The 22,153-nt window shown below is 49.1% G+C and overlaps 1 protein-coding gene across 3 annotated transcripts in view; it reads right to left on the bottom strand.

Annotated features, from left to right (window-relative positions):
• GGCX (gamma-glutamyl carboxylase) overlaps window positions 1-19,824 on the bottom strand; it is a 485,190-nt gene extending 465,366 nt beyond the window's left edge. The window contains exons 1-2 of one of the 3 annotated variants that reach the window (XM_069619047.1): window positions 19,696-19,753; window positions 14,746-14,766 (exon numbers count right to left, since the gene is read on the bottom strand). In XM_069619047.1, coding sequence (XP_069475148.1) covers window positions 14,746-14,766; window positions 19,696-19,735 — 61 coding nt within the window. In that variant the 5' untranslated portion in view covers window positions 19,736-19,753. Of the gene's footprint in view, window positions 1-14,677; window positions 14,767-19,695 lie in introns of those variants that run through there. The other 2 variants (XM_069619048.1, XM_069619049.1) reach the window with 2 other exon arrangements.
• Between the last annotated feature and the right edge of the window lie 2,329 nt (window positions 19,825-22,153).

Here is a 22,153-nt window from a genome sequence, read left to right as displayed (position 1 = left end):
AATAGCTTTCTCCTGAAGTTTTGAGACACATCATGCTATGATATGAGATCTCAAAGCCTCTGTGTTAAAATAGTTATTAAAGTCAGTGTTTCATTTTAATGCGTAGCCTCATCACAAATGCGTCCATGGTGTCCCCTTTCATTTGTTTAGTGGTGTGAAATATGCATTTTTTGTAGTCCACGTTGGTATGTGGCATGAAGTAGGAGACCAGCACAGTCTTTAAGCCTTGAATGTGTCCATGGAGTCGGCTAGTAGCTCAACAATGATGTCTCTTGTGGCAGGCCCCGCTGCCAGTTTCAATAGGCATTGCTGTCGGACATCTTCATGGGTCCCATGGCACCTACATATAAATCAAAGTGTTTAATCCATCTAGCCCACCTCGGTCCCATGTTGCTGGTGTCGGATACATCAAATACCCCTGGCAACTGTGCTGCAGGGGACCCCTGAACTGTGTTGAGCCTGCGCTGGTGGCATGACAGGAACGGTGGCTGGGATGTCCAGGTCAGATATGTTGACTTTGTGGATTGATCCTTGTGAGGTGTGCCCCAGTCAAGAAACGTGGAGTGTTGTGACCTCGCTCCTCTTGGCACCCTGGGACTTCCACGAGGGTGGCACTGACTGTACAGTACCAAGAAGGGTTAATGTAGCCTTATTTGGGGTCTGAACCATTTCCTGTGTCTGCCTCAGCACTTGGGAGGCCTGTGTCCCCTTCAAAATGGCAGCCGCCTATTGGAAGACACGAGCACCACTCTTTATATCCTAGGATGTCCACTGGATTGTCTTTCACTCACCGCACCAGCAGCAGGTTGAGATGCTACTCCCTCAGATAGATTGGGGGTCTGGATTGCACATCTGCACAGCGCAAGCCTTGCAGAATCAACGCTGCACCCTGGTGTGTAATAACGTGGAAGCCGTGGGTGCCACGGATAACACTGGTCTGCTGCCAACGCCCTCACGTGGGCTGTCTTCGTCGCCAATGTGTCGTCCTCCATTCACAGGGACCACCTGCAATATCTCCGATGACCGCACTTCGTCTACGTGAAAGAAAACACAGAGTTGGAGCAACGTATAACATGAAGGTGATGACGGAAAAGACGGAACTAGAGGGAGGAGGCACTCTGATAACCGGGGCAGGGTCCTCCTCCCTCCTCCCTGGGTTAGGGGGAGGGATAAATCCAAGCTCTTCAAAAGCGATGGGAAAGCCTGCGAAAGGGCCACAAAAGAAAGGGGCGGGCCAAGCCCCATATAAGCAGCAGGCCCTGGCTGCACACACTACAGCCTGCAGCAGAAGGACGCCCGCCGACGCCAATAAGGATTTTTCATTTTCTACTCCGCATTCGTGTTGCTGTGGAAGAAGGCTGTGTTCAGGATGCCGTTAGAGTTTCTGTGAGTTCCAGAAGAAGAAGTGTTCCAGTTCGCAGGAACGCGGTTTCCAGAAAAAGAAGCTGATTTTGTTGCTGCAACGAGTGTGCGTCGGGTAAGGGCATTGGAGTGGGGGTGCACCGGGACCAAGGAAGTGGCTTATACTCGGGTTAAACTATTGAATGGTGATGGAGGATCTGGCTCAGAAATCCTTTTTATAAGGGGTTTAGTGCAAGATATGCCCGCAGCTTGGCGGATACACAGCAATGAGTGGGAAAATAGCCGGCTGACGGGTGTGACATGGAGTTTAACAGTACGCCTTTTGTGAGGGTGAGGGGGCCGCGGGTCAGTGGATGCCATGGTCAATTTGCCTTCGGTAGATTAGCACGTTAACCGGGTTATGGAACAGCCACTCACGGGTAACATAAGTTACATTGTCGCAAGGGAACATCTTCCTACTGCAATGCACGAGGTTGGGTGTCTGGTGAGCAGTCTGTTATTTGTTTCGGGCCGTTTGCGAAATACTTGTATAAGGGGTTTTGTACACTTAAATGTTGGGGGGGGGGTTTGTTTGGCCTCCCTGCTTCGCGCATTTTTCGAGCAGGAGGCTGCGATGTAAACGCTGGTTATGCACTACAAAGAAGTACATGCGTGGTTGTGCATGGCCTCTGCGCCGCGCATTGTATTTGATCAAGTTTATGTAGATTGGATGGTGGGTAGTTCATGGCCTCGGCAAGGCATGGCCGTTCAGTTCTGAACCCGCCGTTCGAGGTTCAGGTGCACGCCAGGCTGGCGTGGGTTAGCTATTTTTGAATGGAATGCTTTAAAAATGTTTAAGTAGATTCAAGGAAACTAGTAAGTAGAACGGAGCAGTCATCAGACTGGGTGAATTGGAATTTATGCGGTATAAGTTTCACGTTGGTATTGTATTTTTGCGGCTTTGTTACGGGCATCGCTCTGGATAGAGGAAGTATCGTGGATTTAAGGAGGTGTCGGCTAGGGCTTGTTTGCTCCGTGGGTAGGCAGCCACAAGGGAGCGGTGCGTCACAAGGGAGATAAAGTGGCTAATGTAAGGTAGGCGGCCGTTTGCGGTAGCTGACATGCTTTTCTACATCATGGCGTGAGGCGCGCACAAATAATGCAGTTGCTTTGGGGGCTGTTTCCCATTCACAGAGTAACAAGGCGCACGCAATCGGCAAGCCAAGTGATTAGGCGGTTTTTTGATTTCACGCTGCACGTATGAGCCAAAATGGCATTTATAACACGCTTATACACAAGGGTTTCATGGTACATTTTTCAATTATGAGGTAACTTAATGGTTTAGGGCAGTGCATCCGTTATGCAGGTTTATGCTTAGGGTCGTTTGGCGGGTTTTCGTGCCACGGGCACAAGTGTAAATTCGGAGTATGTGTCCAGGGCCTCTGCATTTTATGGGCAATTTACGGAGCAGGGTTACTGGCAAGAAGACTGTATTGTACAAAATTGTCTACTCCCAAAAGTTCAACCCCCAAAAGTCTGTCCCCCAATTTTCCATATATTTTGAAAGAAAGAAAAAAAAAAACACAGACTTTTGGGTTTGGTAAAATCATGTAATCCCAAGAAGACGCGCATGGGGTTCTGGGCTCGGCGGCAGGCTTCATTTATGAATGGACGGTGAATTAGGAATTGGCTCATGCAGAGCCTCTGCGTAATAGGTTTCCCTTTCATATTTTGATACAATTGGGTTATTCACAGAGCATTGTTTTAGTTGGTTTGCGGGGCAAGGGGGAAAGGGGCCACACACAGCAGTTAGCTAGCTGGCATGCGGTTTGGTGCACGCAAGTATTACGGTTTCGCAGGCATTTGGTGCATTTCAAACGTGGGCTAATACAATTTGGAAATGGGGTTTTATAATACGTCTGGGGAAAGTGGATGGTGGCTGGTGTGCTACAAGTTTTATTGAAAAGGTCAGGCATCACTTGGTGCAGTATGGTCTTGTACCTTGCTCGGGGGGGACCAGCATGAGTTTATTACATACATTTGTTTGGCTTAATTTCCACCTAGTAAAGGCGCCATTGTCCAATTTCTATCAAGCTGGGTAACGCATGTGTGGCAGCATGGAAGGATGTAGAACTTTACCCGCGCATTGAATTTGTTGTCGATTAGGTACATTTTGGAAGGTGGTTGCTGTCCATGGCCTCGGCAAGGCACGGCCATTCAGGGTTGCCGTAATGTTTTGTAACGAAGGCACCTGGGGGTTAGGTCCCCCGGTAGGTAGCTGGGCAAGCAGCTGTGGCAGTTACGCGCAACGGTGCAATTACTTGGTCCGTTTAAGAACTCCGTAATATACGCCAGCTCGAGTAAGACATAGGGGAAAAGGGCACCATGAGCAGAGGTTTCTCGAAGTCAAGAAGCCGGCGTGGAGAGTGGAAGTACAAACACTGGAGTGAGCGGCCACCAATCTTAAACTGTATGGTTTTGTTAAGGCGGCATGGCGTCTGCTCCCATTAGCCATAAGGAAAATTAAGGGCAATAAGGAGACAGTCGCAGTTGGTTGCGGGATATGTCCGGATCTCAGACAGAGGGCATGAATGGCAAACGGGTTTGGAAAAGGAAGCTCTCATTCAGAACACACTAGTAAAAAACGTTATTTTGGGACGCACGTTTCGAAGTGTCTCGGCATTGCCTTTTAGTGAGCTACCGATAGGTGGGTGTTGTCAAAACCTTCACCGGAACGTTATGTTTGCATAAGGGAGTTAAAGGGAGCCCACTGTAGAGGATTTCCAGCAATGGCTGTTAAGTTCCTGTCGGCTGGTGGGGGATTTCAATGCCGGCTTGGGCTGTGCAGAAGTAATAGCAGGGGTGGCTGTGCGATTTGGCGAATGGATTAGGACGCCGTAGGCTATGCAGCCAGGTTGATGGGTAAGCTGGTTTTACATTGGGGGATGTCTCTAGCGGTATGGTCACTTGAGTGGGAATTCACACCTGATACAGATGGTCGAGTTTAGGGCATGCGTTTCATGGCCACAGCGGCACACAATTGGGCACAACTGGAGGCTTTGTCACAGAGCAGTTACATGTGCAGGGGAAGACGATGTGGGGAAATTTTGTATTCACAATGTGGGGCAGGTGGATTAGTATACTTACGAGATGCTGCACCAGGGGATAGCAGAGCATAGAGGAAATAACGCATGGTAAAAAGGTACAGTGCCGGCCAGATGGAGGCTCCTTAACCCTGCTGGTTCAGCAACCCCAAGTGACGAGTGAATGGCAGCGTTGGTTAGGTAAAAGAATGGGTCACAGAGAAGTCACTTTAGGAGAAAACACGGTGTGGTATATACGCTGTGTATTACGGGCCCAGGTGCTGTGAAGAAGGCTCACTGTGGCTATGGTTTTCAAGGCGAGTGGGAACACCAGCGTGTTAGCGCAACATTTTGTTGGGTCACGGGGCCGCCGAAGGTCCGGACTATGTATTATGGGGAAGCTGATTTTCTGTTCATTGGTGATTTGGGGTACCTAACACTGGGCCCGGATGGGTGTGAGCGGATATTCATGTTAGGTGATGAAAGCGGAGCAGGGCTCCTGGTATTATCTAGCTCTTTTTCTGTTGAAGCTGCGCAAAGCATCTTAGGATCCCAGGGCGGCAGACCCCGGTTTCAACATGGCCCGCAGCTAGGGGCAGATGGGTCATTACGCTGAGGGTGTGGAACCCGTTGGTTCCCGGGATTTCGGCCGCCCCAAGCTGGGATTAGCAGTAACGTACGTTAAGGGTGCCTTTGGGAAGTGGCTGAGGAGAGTTGCTGGGATACGAAAGATTACATTAAGGGATGCTACATTAAGGCAGTCGCCCGAAAATGGAGTGTTGCTTTAGCCAGGGGTTAAAGGAAGGAAGCTAAGGTTGGTGAAGTAATGGGGTCATGGTTTTGGCTGAATTACTAGGAAGGGGCGGTTAAGGGGCGGCTGTGCAACAGTGGACGCCGCTAGGGGTTAGCCACTACTTTACAGGGACAGAGGCTGTCTGTAGGAGAGGAAAACAGATTTGGAGGATAGTAATGCGTAAATTACCCATGGAAGGGGATAGTGTGGGGGTGTAATGGAGGGAGTTATGCCACGGCACACTAACAGTACGGATCTGGAGGGGCACTGGAACACGCAGGACGCTGAGGAAAGATAACTAGCACGAGGCGGCTGCCCCAGGGAACGGCTAGATTTTTTAAGGTAGGACCGGGGCCATGTGTGAGGTGCTTCCAAATTACAAGGTCACTTAAGAAAGGCTTCAATGGCTAAAGTAAGGTGGTAAGCAATGCATTGGGCACAGTGTTGGCTTTAGGATCGGGGTTTTGATCAACAGGTCAGCAAGGTTGACAGCCTTTCATCCTGCTGGGGTCGATAGACAAAGTAACAGTGGTGATGGTGCAGCGCAGTATGGGTTCGGTAAGACACTACTTAAGCACCAAACAGATAGCCGAGGGTGGCCTAAACGAAACAAGGACAAGCTCAGATTGTCCAGGTCTTGGACGGCACTCCCCCAGGCGGGTACCGTATGCAGTCAGTCAGGTGTGAGCTGCGCAAAGCGGGTCCATCAGGGTGAGGCACACCAGCACAAATCGGCCAGGAACACAGTGAGCTGCGCAAAGCGGGCTCAGCTGGGTGAAGCCCTCGCTCGTTCGGACCAGCGCCTCTTGGGAGCCTAAACGGCGGGGGCGTCTGGGAGTATCAATAAGGGCTCAGCTTCCCCCCAACAAGCGGCGCTCTCTCAGCCTAGGAACACCTGCAAGGGTAGGCGGGTCTCAGACACGAAGGGCTGGGGGAGTTGGGCCTATTATGGACTTTAAGTGCATTAAGCTCCTGGAACTATGAAAGAGGAAAGGGGTGAGCCACGGTGGGTGGTACACACGTTTGGCGTGGCGGTGTTGTGGCAACTAGTGACAAGAGAGACACCGAATGAGCCATTGTACAACCGGAAGGGTCTTCGCTCTTCTCGGACCAGCGCCTCTTGGGAGCCTAAGCGACGGGGGTGCCTGGTGGTAGCAATGAGTGCTCAGCTTCCCCCAAAGAAACAGCGCTCTCTCAGCCCATAAACACCTGCAGGGGCAGGCTGGTCTCAGGCACGAAGGGTTGGGAGAGTTGTGCCTACTGTGGACTTTGTTGGGAAAAGGGGGAAGCAGGTTTTAGACACGGAGCAGTCGCTGCACCTCTGGAACTATTTTCACAATTGTTTGCTGTGTTTTCTATTATAAGAAAGCAACAGTAAGTTTGAGGTGTGCCGGCTATCGGTAGCGCTCAAGCAAATTAAATTAGAAAGATGTTTTTATAGAAGCAACACTAGCTGCTGCATTACAGTGGAACTGGTAGGTACCTCAGGCCTACTGCATAATGACAAGACAAAAAAAAGGGTAGTTCCACTAATTCAATGCGCTGCTTGTACGAAAGTTAAGAAACAATTTTGTTACAGTCTCAATACAAATGAATGAACTGGCTGAAACGAAATTGATTTTCATAAAGGGGGGCGTGGCTTGGGAGCCATGTAGGTGGACGTGTCTCTGCTGAAGCTCCTGCCGATCCGTCCATCATCCTGTCTCAGATTGCGCTAAAATCTATGTAAAGGTTCCACAAAAGAAGGATCATACAGCGGAAGCCTCAGGGCACAAGTGGGCACAGTATGGGGAAGTGATCCCAGGCAGATGCAGCATTACGGCCCGTGAAGCTTCTGAGAAGCAGATCGCCGGAATTAAAAAAAGATGGCCGCCGCCCGAGACAAAAAGGAAAGGGGATGGACAGGGGTCACCTGACAACAACATCTGCGGACATCCCTCGGCGTGTGGACTTGAATCGGAGCGCAACAGCGGTGCCATTGGCGCTGCATAACCTTTTTATCTGGACACGGCACTCTGAAGGCAGAGGGGCGGGCTGCGCTGGCAGAGACACCTACGCCAGAAGCAGCTGGGGAGCCGAGGCTGTGCCCGGACATAGTTACGTTGTGGCCCCGGGCTCGTGTGTTGGAGAGCTGTTAAGGTGGCGGAATCCCAGCCACGGAAACTGACGCGTGCCTCTCCTCGGCTGATACAAACGTATCGGAGGATCTACGCTCCGAACGTGACTGCGGCTACAACGTAGGCTCCGAGGACAGAGACTCGGAAACGAATAACGTGGGACATCTCATACCAGAATAGAACATAAGCGTTTCACATAAACTTATAGCAGCGCCCGCTGCATGTGTGGCTGGTGGACAAAGAGGTGCAGGGAAAATACAATTTTCTTGCGCGACATTGTTAAGCAGAAAGAGGGCCGGCTAGCCCCGAGTTTACAGGAATAGGGTGCTGAAGCTGAAGTGAGGCTGAGAGGCGGCCGGTGCTGGTACTGCACAAATAATGGACTTGGTGGCATGAGCTGTGTAGTGCACCGGACATCCCGGAGCTGAAGGTGGAGAGAGGCTGATCCCAGCCCAGCAGCTGATTGCCTGGGAGTCAGAGGCACCGGTGTTATACCTTAAAGCGCCCAACATGATATAGTGGAGTTCCAGAGGACATGCACAGTGTGCGTGGTGGCAGGCGGCCGTGCAGGAAGGCGCCCTGGCTGCGCTGCGTACTGGGCGCACTGAATAAAGCGCCTTTAACATTCCCACACTTTGTGGCAACAGCGATAGTACAGTGGCCGGCAGATGAGCCCAAACTGGTGGCAAACCCAGGACAGAGAGTGGAGCAGCAGAGATGCAAGACATTGCCGGACTTGGGGAGACAAGTATCCCCCCCTAAACAAAATAAACAAACAAGAAAAAAACCTGCAAACACCCAGCGTGTACAAGAGCAGAGAGCGAGCGTAAGGAGTGGGGCATATGAAGGGAGCTGGAGGACCTGTTCGGAGCCCGCGCAAGCCTGGACACATCGCACCTAAAATCAGCGGACCCATAGTTCCGTTAGGTGCTGGCGGGATCGGAGTGCAGACCCACAATATTACGTGGGAGGACACAACCCACTCCTGCAGCAAAGAAGCAGTTCCAGGACGCCTTTTGCGCGGCCGGTCTGGGCCCAGGTGCCAATAGAAGCTTGGCCCCGCCGGAACCGGTGGCCACAGGCAATGAGGCTCGCCTGCGGGTTTCGAGCGGGACGCCATGTCCAGCAAACCTCTAAGAACGAAGGGCAAGCAACCCACGCTGGACGAATACGCCAGAACACCATTGGGCCGGGAGGGAGCAAGGGGAAAAAAAACAAGACCCCCGCTGGGAATGCAGCCACCATGGGCACGAATCAGGAAGTTCTTGCTGCGATTGCTGACCTGAAAGGGGCCTGGCAGACCAAACTGGGGCTGGCTATGACTGAATTGAAAGCAGCGCTAGAGCTCAAAGTTGGGGGCAATACAAGAGGAAGTGAATCTTCTCAGACAAGATGTCAGGTCGCTGGCAGAACGCACAGAGAACTTAGAGAAAGAGGTGGCCCCGAACACAGCGGACTGTGCAACACATAAATCAGATCTTCATGCCTTAGTGCAAAGAGTGGGCAACCTTGAAAGCAGAGCGGAGGAGGCGGAGGGACGCGTCCGGAGGAATAACATCCGCATTGTTGGCCTGCCGGAGGGAGCGGAGGGACTCAACCCTACAGGGTTCATCGAATCTATGCTGCTGCAGGAGATAACCGGTGGAGTGCTGTCCCAGGGGTTTGTGGTGGAAAGAGGGCACAGGGCCTTAATGAGGAAGCCGCCGCCAGGAACCCCCCCTAGGCCGGTGATTGCCAAGATTCTGAACTATCGTGATCGGGAAAGAATTCTTGAAAACTTCCGGAAGGACAGAACAATACAAAGAGGGACGGAAAATATAACGGCATATCCAGATTACACTCTGCTGGTACAGCGTAGTCGCATGAACTTTGGGATTGTGAAGCGAAGATTGCGTGAAGCAGGCTACATGTACATGCTGCTCTACCCGGCGAAGTTGAAAGTGTTCCACAAGAACAGAACCCTGTTTTTCAAATCCCCAGAGGAAGCTATGGGGTGGCTTGATACGCAGAGCTGCCCCCAGGAGTCGTGAATTCAGACTGGAGAAGGAGAAGCAGGAGATAAATAATTTGTGTCAGTGGCGCCAAGGGGTGTTGCAGCCTAAGACAATGGGAATTGATTATAGTAGAATATTTAGCTTAAGGGCGTACATATTCAGGGATATAAGTGGATATGATCCGTGAACACAGACACTTGATATGAACACGGAGGCCAGGCAGAGATAGTCCTCAAACCCCCATAAGGAGTAGCTTAGTAAGGTCACCGGTAGTACGGTGACACCCTGCCGGGCTCCTATCCTCGGCACTCCGAGGCAGGACCAAACGCAGGGTCGCCTGAGATCCAGGGATGGAGCTGGGCATTTGTTGGGGCTTGTTGTTGGGACAAGGAGGGGGAACAGTTGGAGAGGGCATTGTTGGGGCAGGGAAGTGAGGTGGGAGGGAGGGGGGTTGGGGTGTTTGGTGTTTTTAGTTAAGGGGATGTTAAGTTGGGAAACAAGCCTATACACAGAAGAAATAAACTTGGACATGGACTGCACTGATGGTAGGAGGAGGGGTATTCTAATAGGCCATGGGGGACCTTAAAATAATTACTTGGAACGTTTGGGGACTCAATAGCTATATTTAAAAAGGAACAAGGTCATGTTATACCTGCGCAGCCAAAAGATAGACATAGCCCTGTTGCAAGAGACTCACTTGACGCGGGATAAGATGGAAATGATTTTTAAGAAATGGAAGGGAACTGTGGTGGGTGCATCCTATTCGGCTTATGCTAGGGGAGTACTTACATAGGTGGCGCCACACGTCCCGTTTAAGCTGGTACAGACGACAGCTGAGAGACGGGAGGATGGTCATAATGAGGGGATTGGTGGAAAACAAGGAGATAAGTATTGTAAATAGATATGCCCCGAATCAAAACACAGCGGCATATTTCAGAACACTATGCAACAACCTCAGCAGGTGTGTGGGGAGTGTGGTGATTGGGGGGGGGGGGATTTTAATTGCGTACTAAACCCCAAGGTTGATAGATCGGATGGGAAAATAGATAGACCTTCGCCAGCCGCTAAAGCGTTGCAGACACTGCTGAATGATTTTAGGTTCAGAGATGTGTGGAGGATGCTACACCCCCATGAGAGGCAATATTCGCATTATTCTGCCCTGCAGCAGTTACATACAAGGTTAGACTAGGTCTTTGTCACACCAGACGTGCTGACGGAGATCGCACAAGCAGAATACAAAGCAAGGGTCCTTTCGGACCATTCGCCCCTGATCCTGGGATGGCAATATCGCCCCCCAAGATTGAGGATTCTGACATGGCGCCTCAGAGCAGAGGCGCTGAGAGAACCCTTTTTTAGGGAAGATATGAGGGAGGAGATTGTTAACTACTTTGAGACGAATACTGCCAGTGTGGACTCGGCGGGCACACTGTGGGAAGCCTTTAAAGTTGTGATGAGAGGGGTAGCTATAGCAAAATCCAAAGATTGCAGGGAGGGATCCTGGCTGACCTACGGGAAACAGAGGGTGAATTGGAAAGGGCATTGAGGCGAGAAAATAATACCGAAGACACTGAACTGATACTTAGTCTGCAACAGAAATGTGCTGGGCACTGGGAAAGACTGTGCAACCTTAATTACAAAAAATATGTAGAGAGACAACATGCGGCAGGGGATAAACCAGGAAGGATCCTGGCATGGCTATATAAAAGTGAAAACCCCAGACCCGTGACAAGGGAAGATGGTAGTACAGTTGATACCCAAGAGGAAGTTAACCAAGAATTTGCAGACTATAACAGGCTATTATATGGAGATGATGGGGAGAGTAATAGTATGATGATATTAGAAACACTGGAGGATATAGGATTGCCGCAGATCAGTGCTGAAGAAAGAGAGGAGCTGGATGCCCCAATTACTTTAGAAGAGCTAGAAGAGGTGGTGAGACAGCTGCCCACCAGTAAGACTCCGGGGGATGAAGGACTCCCAAGTGAATTCTATAAAGTATTTAAAGGAGAGGTGCTCCCCCCACTGTTAGAAATGTTAAATGAGGCATATGAGCTAGGCAAACTGCCAGAGTCACTTAGAGAAGCAATTATAATATCGCTCCCCAAACCTAATAAGCCGGGGAATAGCTGTGGTTCATATAGACCCCTGTCAATGTTAAATCAAGCTAGCAAAATACTAACGGCCGTTTTGGCAAACAGACTGAGAAGGGTTATTGGCAAATTAATACATCCTGACGAGACAGGCTATGTCCCGAATAGAAACATCCAATAATTACAGACGACTCCGTCGAGTGATTGAGTATGGAAACGATAACGAAGGCGAATTGGCAATTGTGTCACTGGACGCAATAAAGGCCTTCGACTCGGTTAAATGGCCATGGCTGTTGGCGGCCTTGGCTGGCTATGGGATGGGGCCTGGATATCTAAGGTGGGCGAAAATGCTATATAGTGAACCGCTGGCCAGAGTTAAAACAGGAACAGTGATATCGGAAAGATGGCAACTTCGTAGGGGCACCAGACAAGGATGCCCTTGGTCTCCTATGCTCTATATATTGGCCCTGGAACCCCTAGCAATATACTTGAGGCAACAATATGATACGAAAGGCATTGCTGTGGGAGGAGAACAACATCTGGTCTCCCTATTTGCAGATATATTGTTGAGCCTGCAACACCCGAAGGAAAACCTCCAATACATATTGGAGGTTATGGAAAGATATGCAGGGCTGTCTGGTTTAGCGGTGAACCCTCAGAAATCTAGCATGTCTCCATTCAGTGTATATAAAGGGATCCCATTGAAACAGCTACCGGTGTTACAGATACCTTGGGAGGTTAGGTCGTATCTGGGGATAGATATACACCACACGGTGGAGGAGGAGCCTAGGTGCAACACAGAGGTAGCCATTAAGAAAATCGAAAAATTCATGAAATTCTGGGTGAAGCTACCCTTCGCAATGATGGGACGTGGGGCAATGTTGAAGATGGTGGTCCTACCTAGGCTCCAGCACTATTTTGGGAATATATCGCACTTGATACCAAAGAAGTTTTTCACTAGATTGGACAGTATGTGCAGGGATTTCCTTTGGCATGGCACGCGGAACAGAGTGGCCCTCTGGAAGCTACAGAATTTCTATGAGAAAGGGGGTATAAAACTGCCTAACTATGAAGTCTACTATATAGCAAGCCAACTGCAGTATGTTGCTAAATGGCTCTCAGAGGAGGTGACCTCTGAGTCCAGGTTGTTTGGACAAGATTGGGCCCCATTTTACTTACGGGAAATTGTATGGCTGCCCATGGCGAAAATGGAGGGGCGTCCAAAGATGATGGTACTTTGGTGGAAGATATGGCGCAGGGCGTGCCAGATGATGGAGAACCCATTCCCGTGTTCCCCGCAGGTACCGTTAGTTGCACTGACGGGTGGAGAAAAGCAATTAAGGATGATAATTAGAAACCACTGGGAACCGGCTGGGATAGCAACAATGGGAGATATTTGGAGAGAGCGGACTATCATGGACTTTGAGGTGTTGGGGGAGGAAACCGGGTTGAATACAGGCCAGTATATCACATACCACAGAATGGTGAGGAAAATTAATGGAACATGGCCTGGAATGGTACTGGAAGAAGAACCAGATGCTGCCATAGATATAATATATGACATAGCAGAGGGGGGACACGAAATATCTAGAATATACAAGATGATGATGACTAAAGTAGGAAAGGAGGTAATACAATTGAGACAAGACTGGGAAGAGGAAGTGGGAGCCCCGATGGATGATGGGATGTGGGAGCGAGCCCAAGGATATCAGAAGGTGTCGAGGAATGCGAGACTACAGCAGATGCAACTGTATGTTACGCACAGGGCGTATATGACACCCCAGAGGATATCTAGGTTTAAAAATGCAAGACGGCAAGCATGTCCTAAATGTGATGAAGAGAATGCGGGTATGGTGCATATGTTCTGGTCATGTCTGGTTATTGAGTGCTTCTGGGACGAAGTGGCACACAAACTAGCAGAAAGAGGGGTTAAGATTGTGGTAGATACAGTGTTGGCCTGCTTGTTGGGGGGGTTCCCTAGACCACGGAAACTCAAGCATATGAGCAAACTAAAAGACCTGGCATATGCGCTTGCTAAGAGGAGAATCGCGATGGGGTGGAAGACATGTTACAAACCAAGACTAGAGGTATGGTGGAAGGATCTGCAGAAATGGGCGGAGGTAGAAACCATGGTGTGGCAAGAAGTGAGCAGTGTTGGGAGGGAGGAGGAGACGGAGACCCTGATGGCCTGGAAATTATTAGTAGCAGAGTTGTTTGGCTCAATGCAAGACCCAGCGGAACCGACAGAAGGAGATACCCTACCACAAGATGCGGGAATAGAAATTGAGAAGTAATAGGCTCGAAACGGGGGGCGGGATAAGGGAAGCAGTGAACATGATTAAGCGATGTGCAATTTAAATGTTATTATGTGCACTGCAAGTTTGGTTTGTATTGTTTGTTTGAATAAACTAATAAGGTTTTTTTTTTTTAAATAAGTGAATTTCATAAATTCTTGTATTGGGTTCCTCTTATTTAAGACTGGGAGAAGTCTGGCGACATGTGTTTCGACCAAGAACGGTCTTTCACAATGCAAGACTCGAGCAAGTGTTCTTATCGTCTGCTACCCTCGTTTTTAAGTCCTGCTAATGGTTGTGGTAAGTCTATAATCGTGGTCAAATATCCTGATACTTTTCCTTTAAATGCCTGCTCAAACTGCATGGATCAGACTAGGACACAAGTCTTACGTCACAGAGTCACTTCCATTTTTGGACGGTCTGTTATATTGTTGGTAAACATCCAGGCGTCTATTGCCGCTGCATGTTGGTACCAATAGACTTCTCCCAGTCTCAAATAAGAGGAACTCAATACAAGAATTTATGAAAATCACTTTCGTTTCAGCCAGTTCATTCATTTGCATCGAGACTGTAACAAAATTGTTGTTTGTCTTAACTTTCGTACAAGCAGCGCATTGAATTAGTGGAACTACCCTTTTTTTTGTGTTTTCTATTATGTGTGAAAATAAATCTGCTGCCTTTTTATGCCAAAAAGAAGACGACCAGTCTCATTCTGCACTTTACTGGTGTGGAGAAGGAAGGGGCTGAGATGAATGAGCAAGAGTAATGTGTATTGGTATGATAATGGACAAATGCCCAAGTTATGTCTTTATTCTACAACCTCCTTCCAGCAATTGCACGTCTCTGTGCCTAACTTCCCTACCCGTGTCCCTCCCGCGCAGGAGACTATATTTCCCCGACACTACAAAAACACATTTTATAACGATAAGGCTTTTGAAAAGACAGTATCAGAATTTAGAACATACCAACAAAGACAGAGCCGGAGGAACAGTGCAGTTTACACTTTGTAGCATTGTCTCATTAGGCTGCTCACCTCGTAATCTGCCCTGAAGGTCTATGAAGGAATTTAAAGGAATAGATAAATAGCTGCTTTCTTGAAAACATTCCATTAGATGTTACGCAAGGCAGAAATACCACCACCCAGCTGCTGCTTTAAAATTAACTTTTCCCTCAATAGTGCACATATGCCAAGGAGTGCACTATTCTCGCAGAGATATAATGGACGGAATGAAACCGAGATATTCAGCGTGACTGTGCATTGGAATACATTAAAATAACCTTTCTTCATCTAGACCTAAAATGAAACAACTTTCCAATCAAAAAGTCATTACTGATGAAGTTCCAGTCGCTGGGATCACCCACTCGCGGGTGAGTTAAGGGAAAATTAGAGCTTCTGCACTAGAATGAAATGGGGGTTGGTGTTATGGGGAGATAGGCTTAATTGAATGGTAATGAATATCTTTGGACTGAGGTAGGGGGCGCATCAGCACGCCCAGCACACTGTTAGTCAGCCACATGCAGCCAATCACAGAAGGACCAAATAGCGGGCAGGTACTTCGGCCAGTATTGTGCAACCAGGACAGTTCCCAAAAAGCTGCCTGTAGACAGAGCAAACATGAAGATAAGTAAACACACCACAGCTAAGGGGTGCGGAAACGCCATTATCGATGAAGGTCAGAGTCCAGATGTTGCAATCTTGAAAAGACCATCACCAACATCAACAAAACACGAATCCCTTATCCATCATCCTTTAGAAGTCTGAGGGCCCGCTGTAGTCCCTCAACCCAATGCTCCTCCCTTGCTAATGAACCCTGCACGCATAAGTCAGAATCATTCTGCACTTTATAAACCTATCCTTCATTTCTTGCATTCCCTGTGCTCTTTATAAGTCCCTTGAACATTACTCCAGTTACCAAAAAAAGCCTCTTGCTTTGAGAATGCTCCTTATAAACGTATTGCATTCATTAGTCCTTAGAATCCCCATTTATGTTCTGTAGTACTTAAAACTACTGCCTTTCATGTAACCTGCCAGACCCCGTTCAGTATCCCCTATACTTCTAATAAAGCACACCAAGATTCTCTGTACTCAAGTTATCCATTCCATGTCCTTGTAAGCCCCTTCTGCATGCCACAGGGCAGGCTCATATAACCAGGTACATGCCTACTTTACTCCCCAAAATCAGGCCAATACTCCAAAGAAAAATAGGGATTAACAGGGCGCATGTGTCTGAGCCCTCATGCCACCTGCTCTTCCTAGGCGGTACGTTCAGACCAATCAATGGTGGGAGCATCACCTCCCACAAAGAGGGCCTCTTCTGCCTTCTACACCTCCCTCTGCATGCTCTTTACTGGTCCTAAACTTCTCCTGCAATCGCTGGACTCCTAATAACCCCTCCCCTCCAACGTTTAAACCCCTCATCCTGCACTTTTTTTTACTAAACCCTTATGCATTCCTTGAGCTCCTAGTAGACCACTCCTCCGCTTCAGTGGTGGAAATGTAAACACATTGGTGGGGGATCCCGCAAGGGCCGGGGTGGGGGCGGAGCTTGGGGGAGCAGTGCCCGAGGAGGCGAAGTTTAGGATGGCGGAGCTGGCAGTTCACCTCCGATCAAAGGAAATGTCCATAATATCAGTTTAAAACGGCGCTATTTCTTTCTTGCTGTGCTTCTTTCCAACCACTTCCATGGCACTGGTGATGAGTTATTTCACTATGCGGATAATTGTTTGACCAGTGTTGCTGAGTAAATATTATTTTAAATGCACAATGTGCATCCCATTTTTCCCCTTCCCCCAGCGCAGAGCATAGGTTTGGGGCGGCTGACTCTCAGCCAGCCCAATCGCCAGCGCTGCTCCGCTCCACCTACTCCTGGTCAACCCCTTCGACACTCCCTTACTGCTTACAAAACATACCCAACTTGCCTGTAGTACATGTAAACCGCCTGCACACAATATGCTTTACAAAGCCTTCCTACTTTCTTATATTAGGTATTGGGCACTCAGGATTCCTAAAGCTCTTTATGAACAGCTCCTACATTTAATGCATCCCTCCCAAGAGCCTGTATGCATTTTCTGTACATGTCACCAGCCTCAAAATGCAGCCTCGGTACTATACACACTCTACCTTAATTCTAAACTGATCCCCCATTCCCTATACCCCGAAATATATCCGGTGACTGAGTCCTCGTCATAACTCACTGGTCTTGCATTCCTTGAACTTTTTATAAACCACCCTTCCATTCCTTGAACTCATTCTACCGCCCCCTCATCCACCATCCCAACCATGCCCTGTATAAATCTATCTGCCAGGTTATGTACTGCTAATAAAGCGCGGCTATTGCTACACGTGCACTCGTTACCAATCTGAGTGCCAGGCATACCTCATGCACGACCTGATTTTATAAACCGCATGGGTTTCCTTTATCATTAAAAACGCTCGCTGCACTCCCAATCCCTCCTCGCCAATCGCTGCAGTGCTGCGCCCTTCCTGCATTCCTTGCACTCCTTATAAACCAAGGACGCTGCATTTTCTTAGAAGCTCTTTATACTCCGTGCAAACAGCATGCGCTCTTGCTATACTCCTCATACCCCACTGCATTCTATACACTCAATAAAGCGCGTGCATTATACATCCCGCGTTCCTTATACGCATTGCCATCAATTCCTCACATGTCCCCAGTTGGGGGCCCGCCTCTGGCCACCGGGACGGGCCTCAGCAGGCTTGGGGAGCAACCCAAGGCAACTCCTGGAGCTGCAGACGTGCAGCGGAGCGCAGACAGGGATCACCCTGCGCAGCCCGGATCACTGGGCTGTTTCTTCCTTGCTGGGGGCACCTTGGCAGTATCGGCCGTGGGGGCACCCAGGCCTGGCCACCGCAGTAGGCCACGATCACGTGGCAACCCCAACCCAGGAATAACACACAGACACAAGTTCTCGCTTCCTGGGGCTCTGCTGTACTGCGGCTCTGCTGTACTGCATTGTGCGTGCCAGCAGAGCCCCTTTTTTTAGAGAGGCGTCATGACGCTCTCTCGCATCCAACCACTAGACCAACACGCAACATCCCTCCTTTATTATAACAAAAGAAAAATCACCCCCCCACTGCAAAACAGCGACCCTCTATTGGGTCTAACTTGGTGTATTCTAGTCCGTGCACCCATTGTGCTCCTACATCATCACTGCAAACATTGGGTGCATTCCAGTCCGAGCACCACCTAATAGCTACTCACAAACTTAAACTTTTAGCACTGCAAACAAACAGGTGTGTTCCAGTACGCACACCACAGGGCCCGACAGCGGGCTAATCCAACTCAGAAAATTCTGGGATCAAACTGGCCAGTGGCGCTGCTGCATGACAAGAAGAATACATTTTCTTCATCTTCCTCCTCTCCCACATAATACTGCGTTCTCCTTGGGTCTTCTGCCACTTGGACCGCCGTCACTCTCGGGGTCTTTCTCCCTTTCGACCCCCCCCAATGTCCCCACCATTCTGGCTGGTGTGGGGGCAAGGCACACCCGTGCGAAGTGATCCACCTTCCCGCACCTCCCAAGATGTGCCCTTTTTGCCGGGCAGTCCTGCAGGTGTGGCAGATCCCACTCGCACTGAAGGCATATTGTGGCACTGGGGCCTCTCCTTGGCTAGTCTCCCCTCCTCATCGCCTTTCCTCCTTGCCACTTGCAGACAGCTGCCACCTCCTCAAGCTTGACACGCTGCATGGGGGCCTCCAGCTTGAGGTGGTGTCTGGATGAATCCATGACTGAGGCCCGCACCTCTGCCAATTCCTGGGCACAGCCAAGGTCTAGTCTCCGGTCGAGGGTCAGCGCTGGGTCCCTCAGGACTTGCCTGCGTAGCTTTGAGGAGCTGCAGCCATAGATGATCTGCACTCCGATCTCGTCCCCCTCGAAGTTTCCAGGTCACATGATAATGCAATACCATGCAGCTTCCCATGGAACGCATTGAGGCTCTCCCCTTCCTCCTGCCTCGCACACCTCATCCTGAACCGTTCATAGTCCCCGTTGACCATGGGTCGGAAGTATTCATTCAGGGCTGGGATGGCTGCAGCGTATGACTGATTTGCGGGCCTTAGTGTCTTTAATAGCCTCTGAACCGCCAGTCCGGCGGAGTACAGGAGTGTTGGACGTTTGGCTGCATCCTTGATCTCTACCGCCGCAAAGTACAGCACCAGGTTCTCCACCCAGGTTGTCCAACGGGGTCACAAACTGGCAGGCGAGCAGACCACGTCAAAGTGATGTAGTGGCACGAGCTGTCCTCGACATACCCCTTTGTTGTCGTCGTCCATCATTCGGACCACTGGGCTGGGCCCCAATGCAACTACTGCTGGTGGGTCTTGGGGTGTCCGGCCACTTGTGGACACTTTAGGGGGCACACAAGCACTCCTTCAGGAGCTGCTACCCTCAGTGGCCTTGTTAATGACGGAACTGCTCCAGACAGGTGGACCACCTCTCCCCCGCAAGTGCACGAGCATTCCTCGGGGGGCCACCACCCGTGTTGGAACTGCACGTGGCCCTTGAGTCACGGTGCCCACCTGCCCCCTGCCACAAACCAGAGTCCCCCCCCCGTGTGTTCCCCCTCTGGGCTGCAGCAGCCTCCTGGGGATCCAACCACTAGACCAACACGCAACATCCCCCACATTCCTTTTCAAACTCCCCCTTCTGCATTGCCTGCTCTCTTTATAAAGAACTCCTGTGTTGGCCACACTTTGTGAAATCCTACCTGCGTTCCTTACGAACCACTGCTGCATTCCTCGCACTTCCTATACACTGCCGAATTATCTGCACATAGCTCCTGCATGGCTTATTATGCCACCCCCTATTCACTAAAACAACGTGCACTCCCTGAACCTCGCTGCACTACTTTCGTCCTCTTGCATTGCCGCCACCTTTTAATGCAAATACTATGATGCACATCATTTAGCCTTCTATCTCGGCCTCCGTTATTCCCTGTGATATGTGTGAATGCTCTCCTCACCTGCAGTTCCATCTTTTGCTGCCTGACCCACAGGCATCATCTTCACTTGAAATCTACCCCGCTGCAAAACTGCCAGCTGAGAAACGCAAGCGCATGCGCACACCTTGCCGAGTCGTGCAGTGTAGGAAACTCTTCAACCTACAATAGAGCGGCCATCTTGAAACGTGATCAATGCCATACTATGAGATAAAGACGGGTGTAAATCTATCATTAACATGAGAAAACTCTCATACTATTTATTTTTACCGTTTTTAGATTTTCTATAATAAGAACATTATATTAAAATAAGAAAGTAAGAAACGTTAATAATTATTGCAGAGCCATATTCTTCATACTTATGTTATTTGCTATTTTACTACACTTCATATACATTTATATTCCTCAATTCTGATTGGTCCTGATACCAGTGAGCACCACCTTGTGCGTTTTAGTGTTTCTCCAGATACTCCTCCCACCGGGTTGTACACACATGCCCACTATATTACAGTGGCGCATGCGCGTGCGTTTGACACGTCAGCAAGGTTGACTCAACACAGAGCTAGAAGGCAGTAGGGGTAAGAACTGAATATGACATGTGCCATGTGCCAGTGACACTGACAATTGCCACTACATGTCTCTATTACAACTGCCACGTGCCACTGGCACATTCCATTCCAAAACATTTCATACATTTAAAAAAAAAACGTAGATATGCATGTCACTACATGCCAAACAATGTCATAAAAGAAAAAACAACCTTTGAACTATTGTTTTAAAATAGATATGAAAATCCATTAGGGGACTCCAACTAATGAGTTCACGGACTCGTGTGGATTTCTTTAGCCACAGCGTTGCTGCAACAAAGACTGTCAGATTCCTAACAGTTTCATAAAACATCTGTTACTGTCTAATACTTAAAATGTCTAATTGTATTGTTTACATGTTTTTCAAAACAGTATGGTAACATTATTGAAGTGTGTGTAGATTAATTCATACTTTTTACACATGACAGTATGAAGTGTGATAAATGCACTACAACTACATTGCACTTTATAACATTTATAACTTATATTGCAGAGTATATGCATGTTCATGAAAACGTTTTCATATACAAATGCTGCTAAATCTTCAGATTTAGGTTAAACATCACTTCCATATGATATATTCAGTCTTGCCCAATTAAAGTTTTTCATTTGTATAGCGGCTTTTCCCATTGGTATACTCTCAAAGTGCTGTAGGTGAATGCCCTTGGGGGACTAAAGTCCATGGTATGAGAAATTTGTCAGATGAGTGTAGAATACGTGTGTGCATTGTGGTGTGGTCTCCTTTAAGGTGCGAAGATGGGGTACGTACGTCATTGCGCCATTCCATAATATACAGCATTGCGTCAGCACACAGGGCTGTGCACGAGCGGGCTCGAAGACCATACATGCTTTGTTTGTATCTCTGTTCAGGGCGGAGAGGGCATTCGTGCACTCAGGCCCGCTGTTCCCATCAGGACACCACATGAATTATGGTCAATACAAAGGAGGGTAGGGGTGGCCAAGTTTCTACTAGCTGCCCATATCGAGCTGGCATGTGGGTGGCTGTTGTAGGATCCCCTGGATAGTATGCACATACAGGAGGCTCATTATGTGTCCAGCTAGACTGAATTTTTGTCATTGTGGATAGTTGCATTTTTATGGCAGAGGTGTTGTGTCCAGTGTCTTAATGAGTGGTGTGTGGTGGCAAATGTGGGTGGGTGGCTTCGGCAGCATTTATTTTTCATGAGCATGGAGTTTGATACGTACCCATGTGCTCTGGCTTGTTTCCTGGTTTCGTAGAATTGGCGTGCATTCTGTCCTGTTGTCTGCTGGAGTTTATTTTCTCTGGACTGGGTACATTTTAGTTGCAGGTTCATTGCTGCCCCGGCCTACCTGAGAGGTGCTTGAATAACCCAATGCGAGGCATGGGTTTGGCGCCTGATCGAAGGTCTTGGTTGTGTTGGTAATGGAGTACTTTCTGTTGAAGGTATTCTTGGCCTGTCTGGTCGAGGGCACGGTGGGTGATGCACATGACTTTGAAAGCGACCTGTCGCCCAACAGGGAGCCAGTGGAGGACACAGTGGGCGGGTGTTATGTGCTATCTGGAGCCAAGGTTCAGGAAGAGCCTTGCTGCAGTGTTCTGGACCTGTTGGAGCTTTCTGAGTTGATATTTGGGGCACCCAGGTAACAAGAATTGGCAGAGTCAAGGCTGAAGAGGACGATGGCCATGATCGCAGTGACTCTGTGAGGTTGCGCGAGGTAACACAAGATATGTCTGAGAATGCTGAGGTGTAGGTAGCAAGATTTGGACACAGAGTTAATGTGGTGAGAGATTGTCAGATCAGTGTCCATGGTGCATCCCAGGTTCTTTACTGCATTGGAGGTGGCACAGGGAGGACCTAGGGAGGATGGGCAAGGGGTGGGTTGGGGTTTAGAGAGCCGTCTTCATGCAGATC

The sequence above is a fragment of the Ambystoma mexicanum genome, chromosome 10, assembly GCF_040938575.1.
Source record: "Ambystoma mexicanum isolate Mex_15411 chromosome 10, UKY_AmexF1_1, whole genome shotgun sequence".
Lineage (NCBI taxonomy): Eukaryota > Metazoa > Chordata > Amphibia > Caudata > Ambystomatidae > Ambystoma > Ambystoma mexicanum.
This window is presented reverse-complemented; position numbering and strand designations above follow the sequence as displayed.